Source organism: Podarcis cretensis (genome assembly GCF_951804945.1).
Source record: "Podarcis cretensis genome assembly, chromosome: 4".
NCBI lineage: Eukaryota > Metazoa > Chordata > Lepidosauria > Squamata > Lacertidae > Podarcis > Podarcis cretensis.
This window is the reverse complement of record NC_137173.1, coordinates 23,006,540-23,027,737: the sequence shown is the minus strand read 5'-3', so window position 1 is coordinate 23,027,737 and position 21,198 is coordinate 23,006,540. Positions and strand designations below refer to the sequence as shown.

General features: G+C 38.1%; 1 protein-coding gene across 4 annotated transcripts in view; it reads right to left on the bottom strand.

The window, feature by feature from the left end:
• The window catches only part of ATM (ATM serine/threonine kinase), a 59,042-nt gene that overhangs the window by 23,589 nt on the left and 14,255 nt on the right, over positions 1-21,198 (bottom strand). For 2 of the 4 annotated variants that reach the window (XR_013838245.1, XM_079973237.1), the window contains exons 14-39: positions 20,196-20,321; positions 19,675-19,800; positions 19,278-19,367; positions 18,121-18,289; positions 16,905-17,104; positions 16,543-16,625; positions 16,313-16,456; positions 15,308-15,383; positions 15,085-15,215; positions 14,382-14,502; positions 13,432-13,608; positions 12,840-13,000; positions 12,227-12,473; positions 10,950-11,068; positions 8,845-8,971; positions 8,197-8,396; positions 7,399-7,573; positions 5,448-5,612; positions 5,043-5,175; positions 4,094-4,183; positions 3,076-3,247; positions 2,834-2,975; positions 2,322-2,498; positions 1,910-2,087; positions 1,164-1,251; positions 235-390 (exon numbers count right to left, since the gene is read on the bottom strand). Coding sequence is in view for 2 of the 4 variants with exons in the window: in XM_079973237.1 (XP_079829363.1) it covers positions 235-390; positions 1,164-1,251; positions 1,910-2,087; positions 2,322-2,498; positions 2,834-2,975; positions 3,076-3,247; positions 4,094-4,183; positions 5,043-5,175; positions 5,448-5,612; positions 7,399-7,573; positions 8,197-8,396; positions 8,845-8,971; positions 10,950-11,068; positions 12,227-12,473; positions 12,840-13,000; positions 13,432-13,608; positions 14,382-14,502; positions 15,085-15,215; positions 15,308-15,383; positions 16,313-16,456; positions 16,543-16,625; positions 16,905-17,104; positions 18,121-18,289; positions 19,278-19,367; positions 19,675-19,800; positions 20,196-20,321 (3,773 nt within the window). In the remaining 2 variants the exon portion in view is untranslated. Of the gene's footprint in view, positions 1-234; positions 391-1,163; positions 1,252-1,909; positions 2,088-2,321; positions 2,499-2,833; positions 2,976-3,075; positions 3,248-4,093; positions 4,184-5,042; positions 5,176-5,447; positions 5,613-7,398; positions 7,574-8,196; positions 8,397-8,844; positions 8,972-10,949; positions 11,069-12,226; positions 12,474-12,839; positions 13,001-13,431; positions 13,609-14,381; positions 14,503-15,084; positions 15,216-15,307; positions 15,384-16,312; positions 16,457-16,542; positions 16,626-16,904; positions 17,105-18,120; positions 18,290-19,277; positions 19,368-19,674; positions 19,801-20,195; positions 20,322-21,198 lie in introns of those variants that run through there. The other 2 variants (XM_079973238.1, XR_013838244.1) reach the window with 2 other exon arrangements.

Genomic DNA, 21,198 nt, shown 5'->3' with positions numbered 1-21,198 from the left:
AGGCAGGGAAGCCAACTGAAGCCAATGGGCCAAAACCATCTGGTTGGTGGAAGTTAATGGCTTTTGTTTGAAAGCAGTATTGATTTTTAACATGAAGAACTTATGCTGAAACAAAATAACCAGTTCAATTTATCCAAGAGGAGAATCCTTTGAATCAGACTCATCCCACATGCACATATATCAATGTATTTTAGTTTAACATAAATGAGAATAGGCTGTATTTAACACTAGTACCTTGCTTGCTGTTTGTCTGAATTTATCTTGTCTGCATAGATTTCTGTGTAGAGCAAAGCTGTGAAGTGAGCAGCGCAAGACTGAGCTGCCATGGCAACCTGAAGGTAGTCGAGTTCCAGCCAAAAGCTGTCACTGAAGACTGTACTTGAAGGACTCCTGAACAAAATATTAAGCACAAGTGCATTCATCTCACTTTATAAAACGGCTTTAAATTGAAAGCAGCACATGTTCTATAAATCTATAACCTATTCCCCATTATTTTGTCAGGACTATAACAGTCGTTGCTTTAAGAAATAACATAGAATTATTTGACATCCTTAGAAAGATTTTAGAAGTTGCTTCAACTTAACCGACAAACACAATTCTGGGCTATATACAAAACCACTTTCAATGGCTGTTTTGTTATTGACAATTGAAACAGGTCTTCTAAATATATAACAATATATAACAGGTCTTCTAAATGCAATTGACTGGAAGGGCCCAGGCCCTTTGGTAAAACTGCTGGGGTTTGGTTTTTTTGCAGGTATACTTTGCAACAGGTCATTGACACAAAAATTATGCATTAGTGGTGGATTTATAATGGACCATCCACACAATATTCTGCTTTATTAGTTGCTCTAAAATGGTAACCTAACGTTACGGCATTATTGCCATTTGGAGGGGAAACACAACACAGAACATTTGTAGTATGCTACAGGACATTTACTGTTTGGAAATGAAACAGTGCCACTGCCCCCAAATGTTTGAAGGCACAAACAGTATTGAAAGAGGCAACATGTGTAACCACCCCATATCATCATGAGCACAAATCATTGTGAGTGCAAAAATAACAAAGAAATCCGAGAGCCCTCCCCTCAATGTCTAAATAGACCGCTGTTGTAGAATTAAAAATACAATAACATAAAGGCTAACACAGCAACTTAATCCACCTCTTTTGCCGTCTTAAGAAGTCAACAACAGCAAGCATTGTCCGTCGAGATATTTTATCCAAACTTCCATGAACAAAGGTTTGTGAGTCTGCATTGAAGAAAAACTTTAGTCAGAAGGCTACTGATCTGATGTACAATAACAACTCTGAATTAGGGAAGTTAATAACAACGAAAACCAAAATAGAGGGATGTTATGCTTAAGTTTTCAATGTTCTTTTGAATCACCCTGATAAGTAACTCCTCCGGTAAGTCATGAATACATATATTTTAAATGAGAAAATGGTGTGTGAAATACAGAAGTACCCCCACAGCTATTAAGAAAGTGGTTTATAGCAAAGCAGAAATCTGAACCATTTATTAAACTATGCTGTCTCTGCTATTTAACAAAAAGAAATAGCTTTGACTCTTCTGTTATTTCTTAACAATGTTCTCCATTGGCTCAGCTGACAAACTAGCAATATTTCGCTCTTCCTCTTCTTAAAACTCTTTCCATTCTAGCTGATCATTACCAGAGCCCTATAACTAAGAACCAATGCTTGAGTTGGGTTTTCCCCCATCCTCTTTCTCAATATCTTGCATGCCATATCTTTAAATTATTAGTCTTTATTTTTAAGAGTGGGGGGAAATGCTTTAAATGGAGCAGCAATTTTGCCTCCAACCACTAGATGGAGCTCAAATCCCACCTAAGCTCACCCTTACATGCATAATATCTTAGTTGAGGCATAGGAAAAGCTTTATGGCGTTACCTGGATCTGAATTTGCAGGTGTAGATGGCCTACTGGGAGATAGTGCATATTTGCAACAGGTGGTAAAAAACATCTGAATGTGTGTTGATAAAAGAGACTGTGCAGATTCATCTAAGTCATGAAGTAAAATGTCATGAATCAAATATGGAAGGACAGCCTGACAAAAAGCAGTTTGAACCTAGAACACAAAGAAAGAAATTGCTTGAACACATTATTAGTTTCAGTTTGCCTTTAGTAGTCACCTTTATTCTTATACTAAGTTATAACAAAGCATTCCATATATTGTTCATTCAAAACTTTCACACACCTCTAAATGACATGGGGAAAGAGAAAAAAATGTAGTAAGAGGAAACTTTAAAATAGGAAGGTGACAAGGAAATAGAATGTAATCCTACCAACAAACTTATTTTACCTTGCACAGTGGCTTCAGAAAAAGAAGGGGTTCACTTTTTATCCTTCCACTATCCAACAAGGCACAAGTCAAGGTCTTAATCCAGACATCGTGGCTTTCACCTTGAGGAATCCACAGATTTGTATTATCCAGATCTTCGGAAAGAGTGTCGCTTGCTTGTTCGGGCACTTCCAAGAACTAAATATCATTTTGTGTTGTTTTTTTTAAAAAAGAAACCAAGTGTCTGTTAAAATTCCTTAAGCAGCATTACATAGCCTTCTCTCCTGAACCACCACCTCCAGCCTCTATTAAGGCAGCTCACAATCCCTTTATCTCACTATGCAGAACCGCTGGGACAAAGAGATTTGTATTTTAAAAGCTCTGGAAAATCCAGGAGTCAGTCAAACTACTTCAGATATTTGGACACGCCTCTGGAAATGTCTGGGAGCAGCTACTGAACCAATATAGTCTTATCAATTAAGACAGGAGAGTTAGGGTTCTGCATCTAGTTTTATCAGTACAAAACACAATACCTTTTTCTTAGACACCCTGAAAGGATGGAGGTATACCAGCATGGGATCAGTCTCAGTTTTGTAAATATCCCAAAATCGATGTCCAGTTTCAGTGGCTAGAATGTTTTTCAAACATGTAACAGCAGCAGATCGAACGTCAATACTGAAAAAAATGTAACGCTTTAGAAATTGGATATTGTCATTTCAGATTTACTTAAAGGCAACATTTATACACCATGTTAAATTTTCTCCTGTATACTTACCATTGATCTATTAAAGCATTATTTATGAGAGTTAACATTATGAAGACCCATTGAAGTTCTCGGTCTTCAAACAGATCAACTGCACTTGAGGATGAAGCGCTTTTAGTGTGCTGCAACGCTGTGGTGGAAAAATTGATAGGGCCAATTTCTCCCAAACAACTTCCAACTGCATCTGCAAATGTAGACATTCATATGATGCTTTTCATATTTCACTGATGCTTTTCACATTTCACTGCTTTTCATATTTATGTACAAAATATACATAATACAACTGGACCCTTCAATATGAAAATTAAGAATAAAGGTAGCATTCTACTGTTTTAATATGTTGTGTTTTCTCTGTGATTTCCACTACAGGGACTCTATTTTGTATAGAATTCAAGGGCTAGGCCTAAGCATTGCAGTGATAGCACCAGTGTGTATAAACAGGGCAGGGAGAACTGTTTCCATCACATATGTTCCTTGAATTCTTATCGGTTAATAGCAGCAATAGCTTACAAAACAAAAGAAAGGATGAAAAAAGGGAGGGAGATCTCCCCCCAAATTTCTTTGCACTTAGAATTTCAATTGGTGCTCTTATACTGTGAAGGGCTTACTGAGCTTGGAGAACTAGAACCAGTACTATTTTAAGAAAACATTTTGAAAAACCAATACATTCCAGTTTTAGAAATACTCAAATGACAAGGATTAGTTAGCAATTTAGGAAAGCAGATACTTTTTACAGGAGACAAAGGAAGTAATGCAAAGATGAAGCATTATTAACTAAATCTTGTTTTGTTTTTCAAGCTTTAATAAAAATAACTATTTAGTAAATAATTCTTTTTAAATAAGCTAACAGAGCAATATCAGGTTTTTTAACAGGTTTCTAGGTGCTATCTTTCAACATTCATGTCAAAATTTCTCTGAAGTTATTTACTGGCATAAAAATATTAAATGTTTTATGACCTTGCAACATAATCTAATTTTTACCAATTCTCTTCAAAAGAACTCTACTCATTTGAATAGCTAAATTTCTTACCCAAGGCGCTATTGGTAGAATTAACAGCTGTTTTTGAAAGTTGTAAGAAACACGCTATCAGCTTCACTATTATACAGTCCTTTGGGTTTTCTACAGTAGGGTGTAAAAAGTATTAAAACCAGTATTACGTGAATGAATTATTTATTATGGTCACAGACCACTAAAATTAAATATACCATTAAAATTATACGATTAAAAACAGACATTAAATATACAGATTACACATGTAAGATTTACTAATGCTACTAATTTAAACATTTTTCAAATGAAGACTCAAAAAAACAACAAAAAACAAAAACAAAAACAAAACCCAACTACCCCACAGTATCTATATCAACCATGTGTGGAAAGTTGTAACCAAACAAATTAAAAAAATTATTCTTAAATGCCAGTGCTTTGAAATACACAGAACCTGTTAAAAGGCAAATGAAATTATATTTACAGAAACTCACAGGACTTGCCGAACTGCATTTCAAACATCATATTAATTAGTCTTTAGTATGATACGCCAACACTAGCCCCAATGACACAAGGCAAATCATCAGTGAAAGAGGAAGAGAGGCTCTAGAAAGTAAGGAGATCAGCCAGAGCAGATTTATTTCTATCTTTGCTTTCTCCAATGCTATTTTCTGAAGTGTGTCGTGAACAAACAAAATAAGGACAGCACTTTTTAAATTGTGGTACCCACTGTGAAATGCATTCTCAATGTTATGTTTCGCCTAGTGCCTTCCTCAACATCCTCTAGATAAGAAACAGTTTCTCCCTAATCCTTCGACTGATATTTATTTTTGCTTATTGCATTGTTCATTGTATACAAAATAGAAACTGTACTGGTATCTGGTTTAGTCCATTTTCAGGTTGATCATGCATCCCTGCTGCCCTTAGGTTAGTCATTCCCCCGCAATATGCAGTACTCCCGGGAATTTAAAAAGTAGTCTCAAACCCATACCGTGAAATTCTTTCATAAGGTCCTTCATTTGTTCTTTATGCTCCTTAAGTTGCTTACGCAAATCATTTAAACCTTCAAGTCTCGTTAACAGTAGCGAATCAGAGGTATTTATGGACAGAAAATGGTTAATTTCCTGCAAACAAAAAACAGATTTTATAGTAAGGATACGCACAATTATTAGGTACTGTTTTTCATAAATCTCTACAGTTAGATATAATCAAAAAGAGTTATACATGTTCATTATCCTAAAAAAAAATGTAGAGACTCTTAATGGCTGAGTAATGTGTCAATTCTTATCTGGAAATTAACATCACTAAGATCAATGAGACTTACTCATGAGTAGATTATGAATAGGAAGACCTAACCCACTATGATTTTCAAAGGCTTGAAAACTGATTGTATTACCTCCAGGAGAGAAAATCCACCATTACTGTATTTTATTTTTTGCTGAATAGCACGCAAGTCTTTAAAAGCAGGGTGATCTGGAAAAGGATCCAGATATTTGATTGCCTGGTATAGGTTTTCATTGTCTTTGTTATCTATCACTAGGTATCTCAGTAAGCCCAAGACCTAAACGAAAAGGAAAACAAAAGTGGAGGAACAAAGTAATGAAACCACTCTAGAAAGTCTTCACGTTTTTGCATGGAAAAACAGCAACCACAATACTCTGATCCACAATCTGCAGACTAGCTGCTCAGCAGTTACTTCCCTCAATGCTTGTGCATTTTCTTTCCTTACTGCACAGAAACCCATACCCAAACAGAAGATCCTGCACTTATTTGAATGCAAAATAGTCCCAATTCCACCCAATCCTTTGACGCTGAGCCTGTTTATCAGGCTCAATATCCAATGTCAGGGAAGACCCTACATTTAAACTATAATCCTAAACTGGTTTATTAGACAATGGGACTTGCTTCTGAGCAACCATACCAAGGACTGTGCTGTTAATTCCTCAGTTCCCATGTGCATTTCAATATGCTATGGGCACAACAGAGGAAAGAGTGAAGAAGATGTGCACGAGCCCAAGGCCTGCTTTTGACTTCACGGTGCATAAAGCGGAAAGGCAGAAGTAGCATCTAAATATCCACAGTGGCCACATGTGCACATCACAGTAAGACAGGCTTGCTGGCTTACTGTGATTTAAAGGAAACGAACAGCATGCTAGTGCATGCTGTCTGACCACTCCTACTTCACTCTTTTAAATGTAGATGTTAGTGACAAAGGTTTTGTATGGACCTTCTCAGACTGACTGCAAACTAACTATTCTGACATCACAAATTCCTCTACATACTATGTACGGCCTTTCACGGCCTGTAGCTTTTACATTAAAATATATCAGCTGGCTGCAAAAAAATAGCAAAACTATTTAACAGAATTTTATAACATTAGTGATATAATTATATGCAGGAGATTAGCGTAACACATATCAGTTCTTGCCTTTAAATATATCTAAATGCAAATACTGCAGCCCACAGCTCACAGATTTAATGACACAGGCATGCTAAGACTCATAATTAAGATGAGCAAGCATAGAGCCCTGATTGTATAATTTGCTTCTTCACTGGCAAGCATTTTAAGCATAATTATCCATATTCGCCTAAAAAGAAAAAAAGAAGCATTTAAATAATGCAGATAGTTAAGTTGTTCAACTTTCTTACCAATTAAGTAGACATTTAAGGCAATTTAAGGCAGACATTTAGTTACGCTTGGGAAAGAAACAGGAATTCATCCCTGATCTCACACTGAGTGTCTGAGATGCAGCACTCCTTGCAGAGGAGTGAGGAAGAGAACTGGTGACCAAAATTTGTGGGCATACACATGTAATGGCAATAGGATCCAAAAAACTGTGCAATTAGTTGTGCGTTTCTTAAAACAGCAGCTGCTAAACCTCAAGATTTTGAGATTGAGGGGATCTCAGAAGTTTGGAATATTGCCCGGGGCTTTTAAAATACTATTGTGTATACCTTATTACAGTAATCCTACAACTTACACACACACAGGTAACTTGTGTGTATTCAGCTTTACACGCTTGCAATTTTTTTAAAGGAGAGGTAAAAAGGGCAGGCACCCAGGGGGAAAACTTCAGCAATCCCACCTGCTATTGCTCCCTACGTTGTTTTGACTATACACAGTTTTTGTTCCATGCACTATCCTTAGAATATAACTCCTGAATAAGTTGTGGGTTTACAGTAATTGCCTTTTAAAACTGTTACTAATTGATTCTTGCATTTATATTGGTTGCTTCGTTAGGTGTTCTCGGGTGGAAAGGCAGAGTACACATATTCTAAACTGACCCAAGTAAACCTAAATCAAGCAAACATAAAATGCCTAGCAAGTGCAGCTGATTAAAACTTACTTCTTCTTGGGTTTCAGGTTGTTCTCCAACTATGGGAATCAGGGTCCCCACAACAACATGGAGGTGACTCCCTAGGGCATCTCCACAATATATTACTGCTGTGTGGCAAACACGACTGAGAAGGTCACAACATAGCAAGAAGCTCCGGAGGGATATCCCTTTGAGAGGAACAGGCCTAAAACACATTTTTAAAAAATTAAGCAGCTTAGGGGAGCTAAAATACACACAGTATGTCCAGACAAGGTGGTGATGTACAAATGATTTTTACAACAGGAGAAAGTGTCCTATGCTCCCCTGTCTTAACACTTCCCTCTCCCTCAAATGAAAGCAATGCCACTTTTTCTCAGGATGATGAGGAACTATTAGTGTTCCTCATCATCCTCTCTGAGTCCGCTCAGCCAACCAGCTTCAAATCCACCTAACAGTTACCTCATTCAGCTCACATTTTACCAGCTGCTCCACAAAAATATCATGGATGCAGTGTATCTTGATTTCATTAAGGCTTTTGACAAAGTCCCTCACAATATCATTGAAGGTCTTTGAAAGCTTAATACCTTAAACCACCAATCAAGTTCATGGCTTACTGGTATTGGACAAGGTTCAATCTCCATTTATAGAATTCTTGAATAGTAAGGCCTGAGCTTGAGATCTTTAAATACCAGTCACAGCTGATAGCCATAGACGAGATGGGCTGTACCAGGGTAAGGCAACTCCATAAATGCTATGATGCCCAATCCCAGTTACTGAAGTATTTTCACACTGGACATGTGTATAAATAATAGTACATAATACTCATACCTGTTGCTGATGTGGTAAATTGTAGTATAAATCACATCCTGGAGTACAAAAGCCCATGCTCCTCCTAAACCATCCTTTATTTTTTCCAGTAATAGTTGAACAAAAAAATGATATATCATAATAATTCTATGTTTTTTGTATATATTATTTGTTTCAGATGCTTGCTTACATATGGCAAATAAGATTTTTTGGAATGACTCCTGCAGAAAAAAAGATAGGACATTAGATAGTAATCTCTGGGGATTTTCTGTTTTACATTGTCTGGAATTAGATCTGATGATTAAAAAAAAAAAAAATGACAGCCAGCTATCTAACTAACTCTACGCTTCCCTCCCTTGCCCCCAGCATCTTATCCCTGTCCTGAATTCATGATGTCATGCATTTCCCCACCACCTGACATTACAAGCGAACATTTGAGGGAGACAAGGAAATGAACCATATTGTGACATTAGGGTAAACTAGCTGGCATTACAGAAGAGGAAGGAGCAAACAGACAGAATATTGCAGATTTATTACAGTGGACGATGAAGTCTTCGGATTGGGCTAATAAATCTACTATTCAAGTAAGACCAGTAGTTCTTTTTTAAGCAGCACCTGCATGTAGGTCAATACACAATGTGTGTCACAAAACTGAAATCAGTTACTTACAGGGTGCTTGGAAAGAATTGCTACGAGACCTTTTGACTTTGTTTTATGACAACTGCTGATGTAATCCAATGTTGCTTTGATGACATGTGATGGAAAATGAGGAGGATTAGGAGTGGGATCCAGATCCCTGAAAAAAAAAAAATGCAAACCTTTCAAATCCTTGATGAGTCCCCAAACAAAAATCTTCTGTGAAAAGAAATATGAACAAATTGGACTGAAATACTGATTCATTTCTCAGCTGGGAGGAAACAAACTAACTTATACAGGGTGAGTCCTTTAAAAGAGGCCCCGTGGATACAAAGTACACATGTTCCACGGGGCCTCTTTTAAAAGACTCATGCTGTATTTAAATAGGTGTTTTAATATTACCTATTCTATATCTTATCTTCTATATTCTATATTCAGATATATCTTATATTCTATATTCTACATTCAGATATATTCTATATCTGAGACTCCAATATTTTGGCCACCTCATGAGAAGAGAAGACTCCCTGGAAAAGACCCTGATGTTGGGAAAGATAGAGGGCACAAGGAGAAGGGGACGACAGAGGACAAGATGGTTGGACAGTGTAGTCGAAGCTACCAGCATGAGTTTGACCAAACTGTGGGAGGCAGTGGAAGACAGGAGTGCCTGTTGTGCTCTGGTCCATGGGGTCACAAAGAGTCGGACATGACTAAACGGCTAAACAACAACAACAACAATTCTCTATCTCCTCTCTTTTTCTCTCTCTCTACTGCTGATCTAATCTGGATAACAGTTTATTGTCTAGGGACAATTTGCTGACTCACCACTTGGCTGAAAGTATAAAGACAGACTCCAGTTTTATTTCAAACATATGAGTGTGTACACCAAGTGCACACTGGGAAATATGACTGCTTGCCTTTCTGTGTCCACATGCTGTAATGTGTGCATGAATATATTTCTATACACTGTGAACTAGAGAAAAGGAACTGAAGAATCATACTGTGCTAACACCCATAGAAAAATCTATAAGCAAGACATTATTCACTGATAGACCACAAACTATTGTGGAACCACATGGTGCATTTTGTCACTGGTGAACAGACCTCAAAAGTTGCAAAGTAGGATCACAATTGCAGGGCAACGTTTGCTTCAAGTAAACATAAGAAATAAAATGACTCCAAGAGAGAGAAATCATCAACTTTCTTTGCAGCATCAACAGTTCCTGCCTTCAAGCAGTTGGAGGAACACAGTCCTACCCGGAGATACCCTAGTGCCCAACAGGGAAGGCTTACTTTGGGAAAAATGGGCAGTTGAGACAAGAGCACTAACATAATTTCCTTCTGTACATACAAATATCAGTATGATAAAGGTCATGCCATGACCCTGGACCCAGACTCCTTAGAGGCAGAGTCCTCTGGCACCTGCAGTTCTCAGGAGATATATCTACTCTCTGGTTCTTCTCTTGTGGTTCTGTAGACACAGGAGGCTACCCTGATTCCTCCCATGAGAGACCTCTGCCACTGGATTCTTATGGCTGATCCACAAAATCCTTGGGTGACCAATAGAGATCCCCACAGCTGGAAACCCAATTACTCTGAAGGAGCTACAGCTGTTTCCTGCTTGGCAGGGGGTTGGACTCGATGGCCCTTGTGGTCTCTTCCAACTCTATGATTCTATGATTCTACAGTGGAAGGCACCAGCCATTCAATCAGCCAGGAGGCAGCACTAAGTGGGTGGGCATCCAGTTGCTCTGCACTGAAACAACTTGAATGTTTGGATTCACCTACAGGAGCACTATCCATGGTTCTGAGCCCACACCCTGGTCTCCTTCCAAGTTGCCTTGCAACCAGGAGCTTCTAGCCTTAGCCTCTGCTTCTTTGAGCCATCACCTTTCCTCAGTGGTGGGCATCCCCATTAACTACAAGTGAATTTTATGACCTATTGCTATGTGTAGGTTCATGAGATTAACAGATTTTCCTGTTCTTAAGGTACTATTACTAACTCACCACTTTCTCAAATAGAAAACAGTTTGTCAGACCATCAAACCACTACATACCATCCCCATTTCTTAAATATTTGCTTACAAAGGTTAAATAACCAGCATGTGTTATAATCGGCAGAGGATGGGAAACTGTACCCTGTAAATCTCGTTAGAGCAGAATCTTCTTGTGCTGCGATACCAGCTGACTCATGCAGTGTCATCAATACCTCCACCACAATCTCTGGTAAATTACTATGAAATAAATTGTCAATCAGCTGTAAAAACAAAACAACACAACACAGGTTTAGTTTTATTTTAAATGTGAAATACAATACAAGGCTGGTTATTACACAGTCTCCATGCTGATGTTATATTCAAAAGTATTAAACTCAGAAACTGGATAGTTTACCTATTTGCCCACCACCGTGTGTATGATGATCTCCTCCTCATTATTACTATTATTTTGTTTATTAATTGCTTCCTATGAAGGAGGAGGTTCTTTAAAGCAATACTCTGTCTGATGCATGAACAGGGGGCACCTTCCATTTCTCCCCAAGAGCAACAACCTACCCCAGCAAAGCATCCTGAAAACAAACTGGGAGGAAAGTTCATTTAAGGCAACTTTCCCACTGGGGGTGGATGGCACAGATTAACATTTATCCCAAATTCCAACAATCATCTCTTTAAGCGCCTCCTTTTCAAAAAGGCAAAAGCCCTTAAAACCAAGAGGCGAGGATGCCCTTAGATTGTTCTCCTGCACCATCTGGTGGCTAATCAGCAAATTGCTTTTGGTTCCGACAGACAGCATCACATTTGTTGCTTTCTCCCATTTTACAGGGGTTGCACATCAATTAAGCTCCTTGGGGTGATTCAGACCTCAGCCATCTAAAATTGGGGGGTGGGTGGGATCTGTATGGGAATATGCATGCCCTCATCTCAACTACAGCCAGGATTAACAGGGTTTAGAGCTGCACGGTTACTGCAATCCAAGATGGGTATTCTTGGCTGCTCGTGAAAGGTTGGTTCAGAGTCAGAGCTGCTTGTTACTGATTAGCACACTGCTGCATGGCTACTAAACAGTCTCACATGCTTAAACATCTTTGTTGGTAGCATGTTTTCCTGAAGGAGCCATTGAGGAGAGGGGAAGAGTTAGAAAAACTAAGTTGGGGAAGGAAGGCCTGAGCTATGAAGTAGAAAAATGAGAGGAGGAATGTATCTTCTGCTCTCCTCTTCTGCAAGGCAGGAAGTGAATACAAAAGAGCTAGCAGAGCTAACGGGAAGAGGGGGCTTAGTCAAAAGGCTTATTGGCTTCTGTGCAATGGGAAGGGACACAAACCCCAGTAAGCGCTGGATGCCTCTTTAGCCAAACAGCAGAACACAGAGCATTTTAGAAGAATCGTCTAGGAATTCCAACAAGTTTATAAAAAAAGTACCTGTTTTCCTAACCAGTTGTCATCTTTCAGCCTCTCATAGACTTCATGAGCTGTCTTTTTCTTTTGCGCAAACTCACCATCTTCATGATTTTCATAGGCAAAATAAGGGAGGATGTTGACAAGTATTTTGGGGAAACAATGTGCCAAGAGCTGTTGCTCCCCTCTTTCAATCTTGTTAGCAATGGATGTAACCTCTTCAAACTGTTGCTTAACAACCAGTTGTGGAATCAAAACTTTGTAGCAGGATCTGAAATTAAGGATTTTCTTTAATTATGGCAAAACAATTGAGGGGGAAATTACACTTCAAGTATAGTATACAGTGCAAGCTACAACAGAATCCAACAACTGCATTCTTATGACAAATTATTCTTGAAAAGTTCATTTGATCACCTATTTCTAATTAGCTACTGACCAGTTAATTGCAGCAGGAGCATAGTTTAATGTATGAAGGGTATTCCAAAATATTGGTATTGTAACTCAAAAACTATGCACCTTTCTGAGAATATGCTGCTTCAACCAAAGAAACACAAAATGTGGCACCTGGCATATCGCTGCAAAATATTTTGAGTGTTTCCAGATAAATAGTGGGGGAATCACAGAAACGTAAGCATACCTGTAGAACTCGTCCAAAGTACGGTAATTCAATAATATATATGGAAAATCTGGAAGGCTGTAGCTGCAGTTCAGCCATTGGTGAACAAGATAATCTAAGTGTGTATTCATGAAATCTTCGACACTTCTGTATCCGAGAGTACCAGGAATTCTTTCCAATACCTACATTCAAAAAAAGGGCAATTCCAAATGAGACCACCACTGGTAGTAACTGTAACAACTCTTAGTGGCTTCATTCACATATCCCTAGTTTGGGTGTAATGCTAAGCCAAGGAATGTGGTTTGTTTCCTCCACACAGTAGGAGGAAAGAGTAAAAGATGTGATCACAATAAACCATTAACTATTATTCACTGTGATGTGCGAATGACGGCAGTGTCTATGAACTAAAGCTCCTATCAGGAATTAACACTATGGAGAAAAACGAGTAGTGGCTCAGACCTATTTATTACAACCATTTTATACAGAACCACAAAACCATGGACCTTTTAATGGGTTCAAATCTAAGTAATACAGAAATTCTTTGAAAACTGTTTGAAGTTTTTTAAAGCCCTGCACGTTCATTTAGAGTTTTTAACTGTGTGCTTTCCCATACCTTCCTTACAAGGTGAGGCTCTAATCCATTCTCTTTTACACACTGGAAAATTGCAAACAGTGCTTGCTTTTCACACACAGGACTGCAGCGTAAAATCATCGTTATTAACATGAGAAGAACTGATTTTCTATTATACTCTTCATCAGGAAGGTTCTCTTGGTTCACAGAACCATGTGCCTGTAAGAAGAAAACATTGAATGAAGATGAATTTTTAATATATTTAAGTGATAGATATAATTTAAATTCCCTCAACCATTTATATTTTATTAAAATATGATCCTGAAATTGAGATGTAAGAAATAATCCAATAGATCTACTTTGCAGCAATCATTTTTATGTTTTCCTGCTGGGCGTTTACAGGCCTCATGCAAAACCTAAGCATGATTTCCCCCTTACGCTTAACCCACACAAACCAATTAAATGAGATAAGAGCACCATTGTTATTCCAGGAAAGCTTGTAGAGTGAAGCTGTGTTAAAATTGTAGAGATAAATACAATAGTTTATCTGATGAAATTAAAGGCCACAGCGAAAAGGAACATTTAATCAAAGAAAAAATGTACAAGAGGGGTTCAGCACAACAAATCTGAAATGTTTAACACAAAGTAGACTAATAATATTAATAATAATAAACCATAGCATTACTCTTAAACATGATAGCTCTTTTCCAGTAACAGCACAACTACTGTGCCCCCATGTCATCAATGAAACAACCTCATTTAAGACACTATGTAGCCTGTGCACCTGGTAAGTGATTGGAAATATGTTCATTTTATTGTATTACCTAGTTGGAAGACTAATCAGAAGCAAAGACTTAAAAACAGGCAAATCCAACTAAACTTCAGTGGATTTGGGAAATAACGGTTAAAAAGGACACCCAACAACAACTTCCAATGAATAAGAGAAAATGTTACAGTGGAAGTGTGTATGTGTGCTGGGGGGGATGTATTACCAATTTCTTTGTTCCTTCTTGAACTGTGAGATACAAGTTCTCAAAAGCCCTTTGCTGGAGCTTCAATGGAAGAGCATTCAGTAAGCCAGTTGAATCTCTCAGCTTCACATCTTGAAACAAACTTAGGATCAAGCAGGGAGAAAAATCAAATTAGAATAATTTACATCATTCTCTGTTTTCTAAAATAAAGCCTTAAATGCATTTAATTTTGAGAGCCCTTCTGTGGTACTTGGGGGTGCCCCCCATGTCTGTGATTAAGCAACCGTCACTTTGAATCCCTTCCCAGAGGGTGTGAGTTTGCATAGCAAAAAGAAAAAGCCAAGGGGCCTCCATCAAAGATATACACCTCATAGTCCACCTGTTTAGGAGCTATTTCCCATCATTTTCTTAAAAGGTTTCTTGTAAACTTCTGAACTAGATATTTGGCATTTTGTTAGTAGTATCTATTTCGTTTGCAGCTAGCAACAAAATTAGAAGAGAGGTAGAAGCCGGCTATCCAGTCCTACCATAAATCTTTGAGAATATCCCTAACTAAAGAAAGATACGAGAAACAGCAAGCATGGTTTTGAACTGGTGCTTAGACTGTTTAACTTCTACTTGAATGTCTTTCTGGGAGATGGTAAAGAAAAAACGCTAAGCAATTCTGAATGTGTAACTTTTGTATACTACCTTTATGTCAAATAACTGAACTACAAGGGCATACCTGCTTATTGATTTAGCTGCAATCATGCAAACTTGAAAACTGCTATCTGCAAGGAAGTGGGGGAAAGCATCACTCACAGGGATTTCTTCACCATTAACATCAAGCACAGCCCACTTTGAATGAGGATCAACCTGGTGGGGGGAAATAGAGAAAACGTTAACACTACCTTTTTATGGAACTTGGGAAAGCCAACATGTTTAAATATTTGTAGCTACTGACTTACCTGAAGTAAGGCTTTCATACAATTCACTAAGGCAATTCTTACGGGAGCTGTGTATTTTCCTTTATTTGCTAATTGCCTGGAACAAACAATATTTTATGATAAATTTCAAAGAGGCAAAAAAGTCTATACTTTTGGCAGATCACTCAGAATAAGAAAAAAAGTATTTATTTCCATGCTTCAAAACTTCTTGGCTAGTTTTTAATTTATGCAGAGTTCAAGAACAGATAATAAGAACAACTTTCTGATCAAGCTACTGTTGCCTGCTGCTTCCTTCCTGGAAGCAAAGTGTTTTTGTCTAAACTAAACATTCATTCCTTACACCATTCACAACTAGAACACATTACGCTGAGGGCACTTAAGACTAGTATACTTTCAGAAATGTTATAAAATGTTATAAATGTAAATACAGTTTTTAAAAAATAGAGCATATCCTTGGAAACCAGATTGGAGGTACTGGAAGAACAAACGTAAGTATTTCATATAGAAATAACATACATACATCATAAAAAATTTGGAAGAGTCTGCTCAATCAATAAGACCGTTGATACTTACCATGAACAGGATTTATTGAGCCTATATGAGCTGATGCCAAGGACAGTATTTAGCTCCCTCTAGCAGTCACAGGCAAAATTGCAAGTTGGAAGAATTTAACTGAACTCTTCCCTCCCTTGCAAGTCTGTTTTTTAATTGTGACAAACCAAAGAAGGAAAGGAAAATCAGGCACAAAACAGCAAAAGGAAACAAAGAGACTCTGAAATCAGACCAAAAAATGTATATACAAGCTAGAACCCCAGCTACAGGCAGCAAAAAACAGTAAGACAGGGCAAGGCATCAGTTTGTATAGGTCTAAGAAATCCCTTTCATGATAACTACTTACACTTACTGACCCAAGAAGGGTGGTGGGAGCAAATGCAAAAGACCATGTGATCCTACACTTGGCAATTGCTACAGCTGACAGGTTTATGACCATGAAATTAACTGCATGTGAAAATATGCTTATCATACCAAAATGCTGCAAAAACAGTTAAAAGTGGACCCAGGGCTTCAGTATTTGTTCTGGCAGCACCCAAGGCGGTCACCATAGGAAGGAGATTATATAAAATTGCTGAGCAAACTTCTTGATCTCGACGATAAAAGGGACATATATCCCTGTAGGAAAAAAGAGAAACGTTGAGAAAATGTATCTGCAATATATTAATGTCACAGTTATTTCATTAAAAACAAGATTCTCTTACGAAAGAGGCTTGAGAAGGGAGACAAGGTAGTCATCTGGCAAGGGGTTTTCTTCACTGGGGAGTTCCTTCAACAAGACTAAGTACTAGAACAAAACACATTTTTAAAAAGCTTTTCTAATGCTTTCATTTATATCAAACATTTTAAATTCCATATATATTAGACTGCATACTGGTATATTCATGCTTGGTTTATAGGTTTTGTATATATTTTAACGTAGAACAAAGCTTATCACAGGCTAAAATCACACAGCAGCAGAATTGTTTATAAAACGCCTACATGATGTTAAAGTTTCAAGATCCTAGAACAGTTAGCCAAAGACTACTTAACACACAGCAGAGTGACTTTTCATAATCATACTCACTACATGCAGATGCTGCGGCTTAATATAATCAAACATGTTTTCCTCAATTAGCATCAAGAGTTTCTTCCAAATTTCAGATGCTCTAAAGCAAACAGTTTGCACTGGGGTTGCTGTGACAGCTATACACAAGAACTTTAAAGTATCAAGGAGCAACAAGTCCTGCTTTGCCAAGTGTTCTTCTGACAATGGGCTTATGGCACCTGTACATAAAATGGTGTAGTGTTAAATAAAAAAATGTAAGACATGAACTTCCAAACATTCAGCAGATATATGCCAGGAAGCCATAACTACTAGTTTCCTAGCAGACATACCCAAGTATCTGAAGGCACACGTAGACATATACAGCAGTAGATTAGTGTTCCTGGACTAGGGATGGACAAATCAGTCAAAATCGTATCTCTATCAATTTTACATGTGCTCAGTGGTAAATCCATTGTGACACATTTATGCACTAATCGTAGATTATATTTTTAATTCCTTGTGAAAAACCATGTTTAAATCAGCATTTTATCAAAAAACCTAATTAAATGCATATGTTTAGAAATAAATTCATTGAGAAAATGTATCTTACCAACACACAGAGAGACAAACACAGTTTTTGAGCTGAGAACTATATTGTAGACCAAACTAAGTTGTTTTCTATTCCTAACCTGGGCAGCTACATAGAGAGTAAAGGAATTCTAAAGCAGTTATACCAGCAACCGGGTCAAAAAGGAAGCTGCAGTATCAGCATTTGCTAAAGCATGAGCACATCGTGCAAATCTGGTAGGGCTAGGAAACTTAGTGTTTAATACCAGCCTTGACACAGATTGTGTGTCTTTGAGAAAAAGACAAATTCTGTCCTAGTTGTCTGTGTACTGTGATTACATTGGAAGGGCAGGGTTTAAGTCCTTCCCCAGTCACCTCTATATTCTGGAAAAAAAAATAAATCAGTCAGCACATTTAGAAAAACAACAACTTTGAAGGTGGCTTTTGAACTTCTGGTGTATTTATAGAGGAAGTCTGGTGTATTTCTAGAGGAAGGCAATTAAAATACAGGAACACACACACACACACATTTCCACATTACTTGCCACTTCTAGGTTTGCAGTGATGCACACGAGTAAAGTTGCACAGGCTTTGAACATGTGTAAAATGGTTGTTGGAATGGTACCCTCAAAAACTTTTAAAACCATTTAGTTATCACAAAATGATACAGAAAGCAATTTAAAGATACCTGTCAAAGTTTGCAACTCTCCACCCTCATTTACATCACCAGCTTCAGCAGAGTGATCATCAAAAAGATCTGACGTGGTCGGATTTTCTCCTTCCATCCTACTCTCTTCTGGATCATCTTCCATTAAATCCACTTCTCCAGCTTCACTTATCCTCCCAGTAGAAAACATCTAAGAGAAGTTATTTATTTGGAATTCTTTCATCACATCTTTCTTACAATAAACTCAAGATACTTTATAAAAAAAGCTTAAAATTCTCTTAACTGAGAGTTCTGTGTACGTTTCAGTATATAAAAACTATAACACCTGTATACGAACCAGAAAAATGTGACTTCTGATTGCTTTGTTAAATGTGGCATCACTTTCCTGTGGAAGACCACTGTTTGATACTGCTTAGTATGGGACTGGGACTTTTACTGAGGACCTCCATTTCACTTTGCAATTTAAGTAAAACAGAGAGACAAAACTCACAGCTGAGGAGTCCAGATTGACCTCAACTGGCAGAGAAATTTATTCAAGAGAAATACTCCCTCGGCTACACAAATCTCAAGCTATTCAGAGATTAGAGATCCACACCAATGTCTCTAACTGATCCAGAAACCCACTGTACAGTATTATCCTTAATGTGAGAGTTGCAGTCATGGAAGATAATGGACAATATCACATTTGTCAAACCTAATGGTATACAACACTCATTCAGCCTTAATTTCTACTGTCTCTTTAGAAGAAATAGAGAGATTCAAGCGATAACCCCAAGATGATAACCCCATGATGGTGCAGCTTAGCCAGAAGGGAGCATAGCAGTGCAGCACTAGCAGTGGCTTGGTCCCCAACATTACTAACAAGGGTGCCAAAGGTAGGGTAGGGTTGAAAGAGAAGGAAGATAAACTAGTAAGGGGAAAGAGAAACAACAGAGAAAGTAAGTGTGAAGCAGGATACATGCAACACCGGTGTTTAATGGCGGAGCGGGGGGAGCATTGCAATGTACATAGAGCAAATTGGTCTGGCTATATTCTTCACTTTCAGTAGGCATAAGAAAAGGTCAAACCCAGCATGTTTTGTCTGTCTTTCAAGTGAAATATCTGCTTACGTTATATACTTTTTGTTGTCCAAAATAAACTGTGATGAGGAAGTCATGACATACACTATAACTACTTACCAAATGTTTGCAAATGTCTACAAGATCATTCATCAGTTTTGAGGTTAACAAATGCAAGAAAATTCCAGACAGGATCTTTCTTGGACTGTTCTGTCAAAACAAACCCAATATATACTAATTATTGAACACATCCCCCAAAACAGGATTTAATCACTTTAACTAGGCATGGAAACATAACCAATCACTTTAAAACTAAGTAAAATTAGCTACTGCTGTATTCATTTGAAACTGAACTAATAAGAATTCTGTGTGCATGCATACACCTGTACATGATTACAAATTATTAAATTGACTGGAGAAATAGGTTTGCTGCAAAAGGGACCTAACTAGCTTAAAGTACAAGGATTTCAGCATTTCTTAATTGTGGCATGGACTGAAAGATCGACAAGTGTCTTACCTGCTTACAATTACATGCGCAACTAATACACTGTCCTATTAACGTCCTTAATGAAACGATCCTAGAATCTTCATTTAGCTTGTTTTTTGATTGATAAATAGTTTCTCCCACATAATGAATAAGAGACTGTGCAAATTTAAAAAAATAAATGCAAAGAATTAAGAAACCGCCTCAGATATATATTGCTTTTATTGCATTTCATCCATATTCAAGTCTAATCATGCTAAAGAAACTTTCAGCTTTTGCTAAGGCAATCAACCATACAAAGATGAGTAACTTTGTCTCTACTAACATTTCCTGACATCATTTATTTTCCTATTCCTTATATTTCTTGCTTTTTTCACAAAAGTGCCTCAAAGCTACTAATAATGTAAAAATAAGCATTAATCAACTTGTAAAATAAGTGACAAGGAACTTAAATGTAAAAAAAAAAAAAGATATGCTTCCATCACTGTTAAGATATTTCTCTTGCTTGGAAACCAGAAATTTAGTGTATTCCTTAAAACACAAAAAAGCCTTACCTTGGCTTTATGAAACAGCTTTGATTTGCGTGCTTCTTCTTCCGTCAGTATGCCAGCATAGCAGTAGCAGCCAAGAACACCAGTCAGGAGGCTGACACAACGTACTAGGATTATTGCAGATGCAACCTTCAAGTCAAACGCAAAAATACATGCTAAGCTTTGCATCTGAATAGTTATTAATACTTATATAAAGTTCAGAATACAGTGGTACCTTGGGTTACAAACACTTCGGGTTACAGACTCCGCTAACCCAGAAGTAGTACCTCAGGTTAAGAACTTTGTCCAGGATGAGAACAGAAATCGCGGCGCGGCGGCATGGTAGGCCCCATTGCTAAAGTGGTACCTCAGGTTAAGAACAGTTTCAGGTTAAGAACGGACCTCCGGAACGAATTAAGTTCATAACTAGAGGTACCACTGTACCTTCATGAATTGCAGGCTGCTAAGATGAAGCTGGTAAACACAGCATACTTACTCTGCCTATGTGTGATTTTAGACTCACAAGGATAGAGCAACCCTACCTGACTGGGAGCAGTGGGGCAGAGTGACCACAGCATCTGAGGCCCCGCCACTTCTGCTGGCCAAGACAGAAGGTGGGGTTGAAGTTTTTTGTGGTAGCTCCAGGCTGCTGCAGCTGATGACCAAGATTCATGCTGCTTGGGAGCTCCAAGGCCACTGGCACCCCACCCCAAATTGTCCCATTTTAGGGTTTTCTTCTGGCTATCACCAGCAACAGCTTCCCACCTGCCAGGGCAAAAATGTTGCCCCAGAAGTGCTATTCTGAGCTGGTTCAGGCACAGAAAGAAAGTTACGCCATCCAAGAGCAGAAAAGAGGAACTCCTCCCACTTCATTGCAGCGGCACACCCACCCATGCCATGTTTAGATGAATGCCATGTAGTATGAACTGCCAGGGAAGGCTGGTCCATCAACAGGCATGGGGCACTGTCCCACTAACCTCAGCTTGCCCTCAGCCAGACCCCACCTGCCCACCTTCTTAATTGCAAT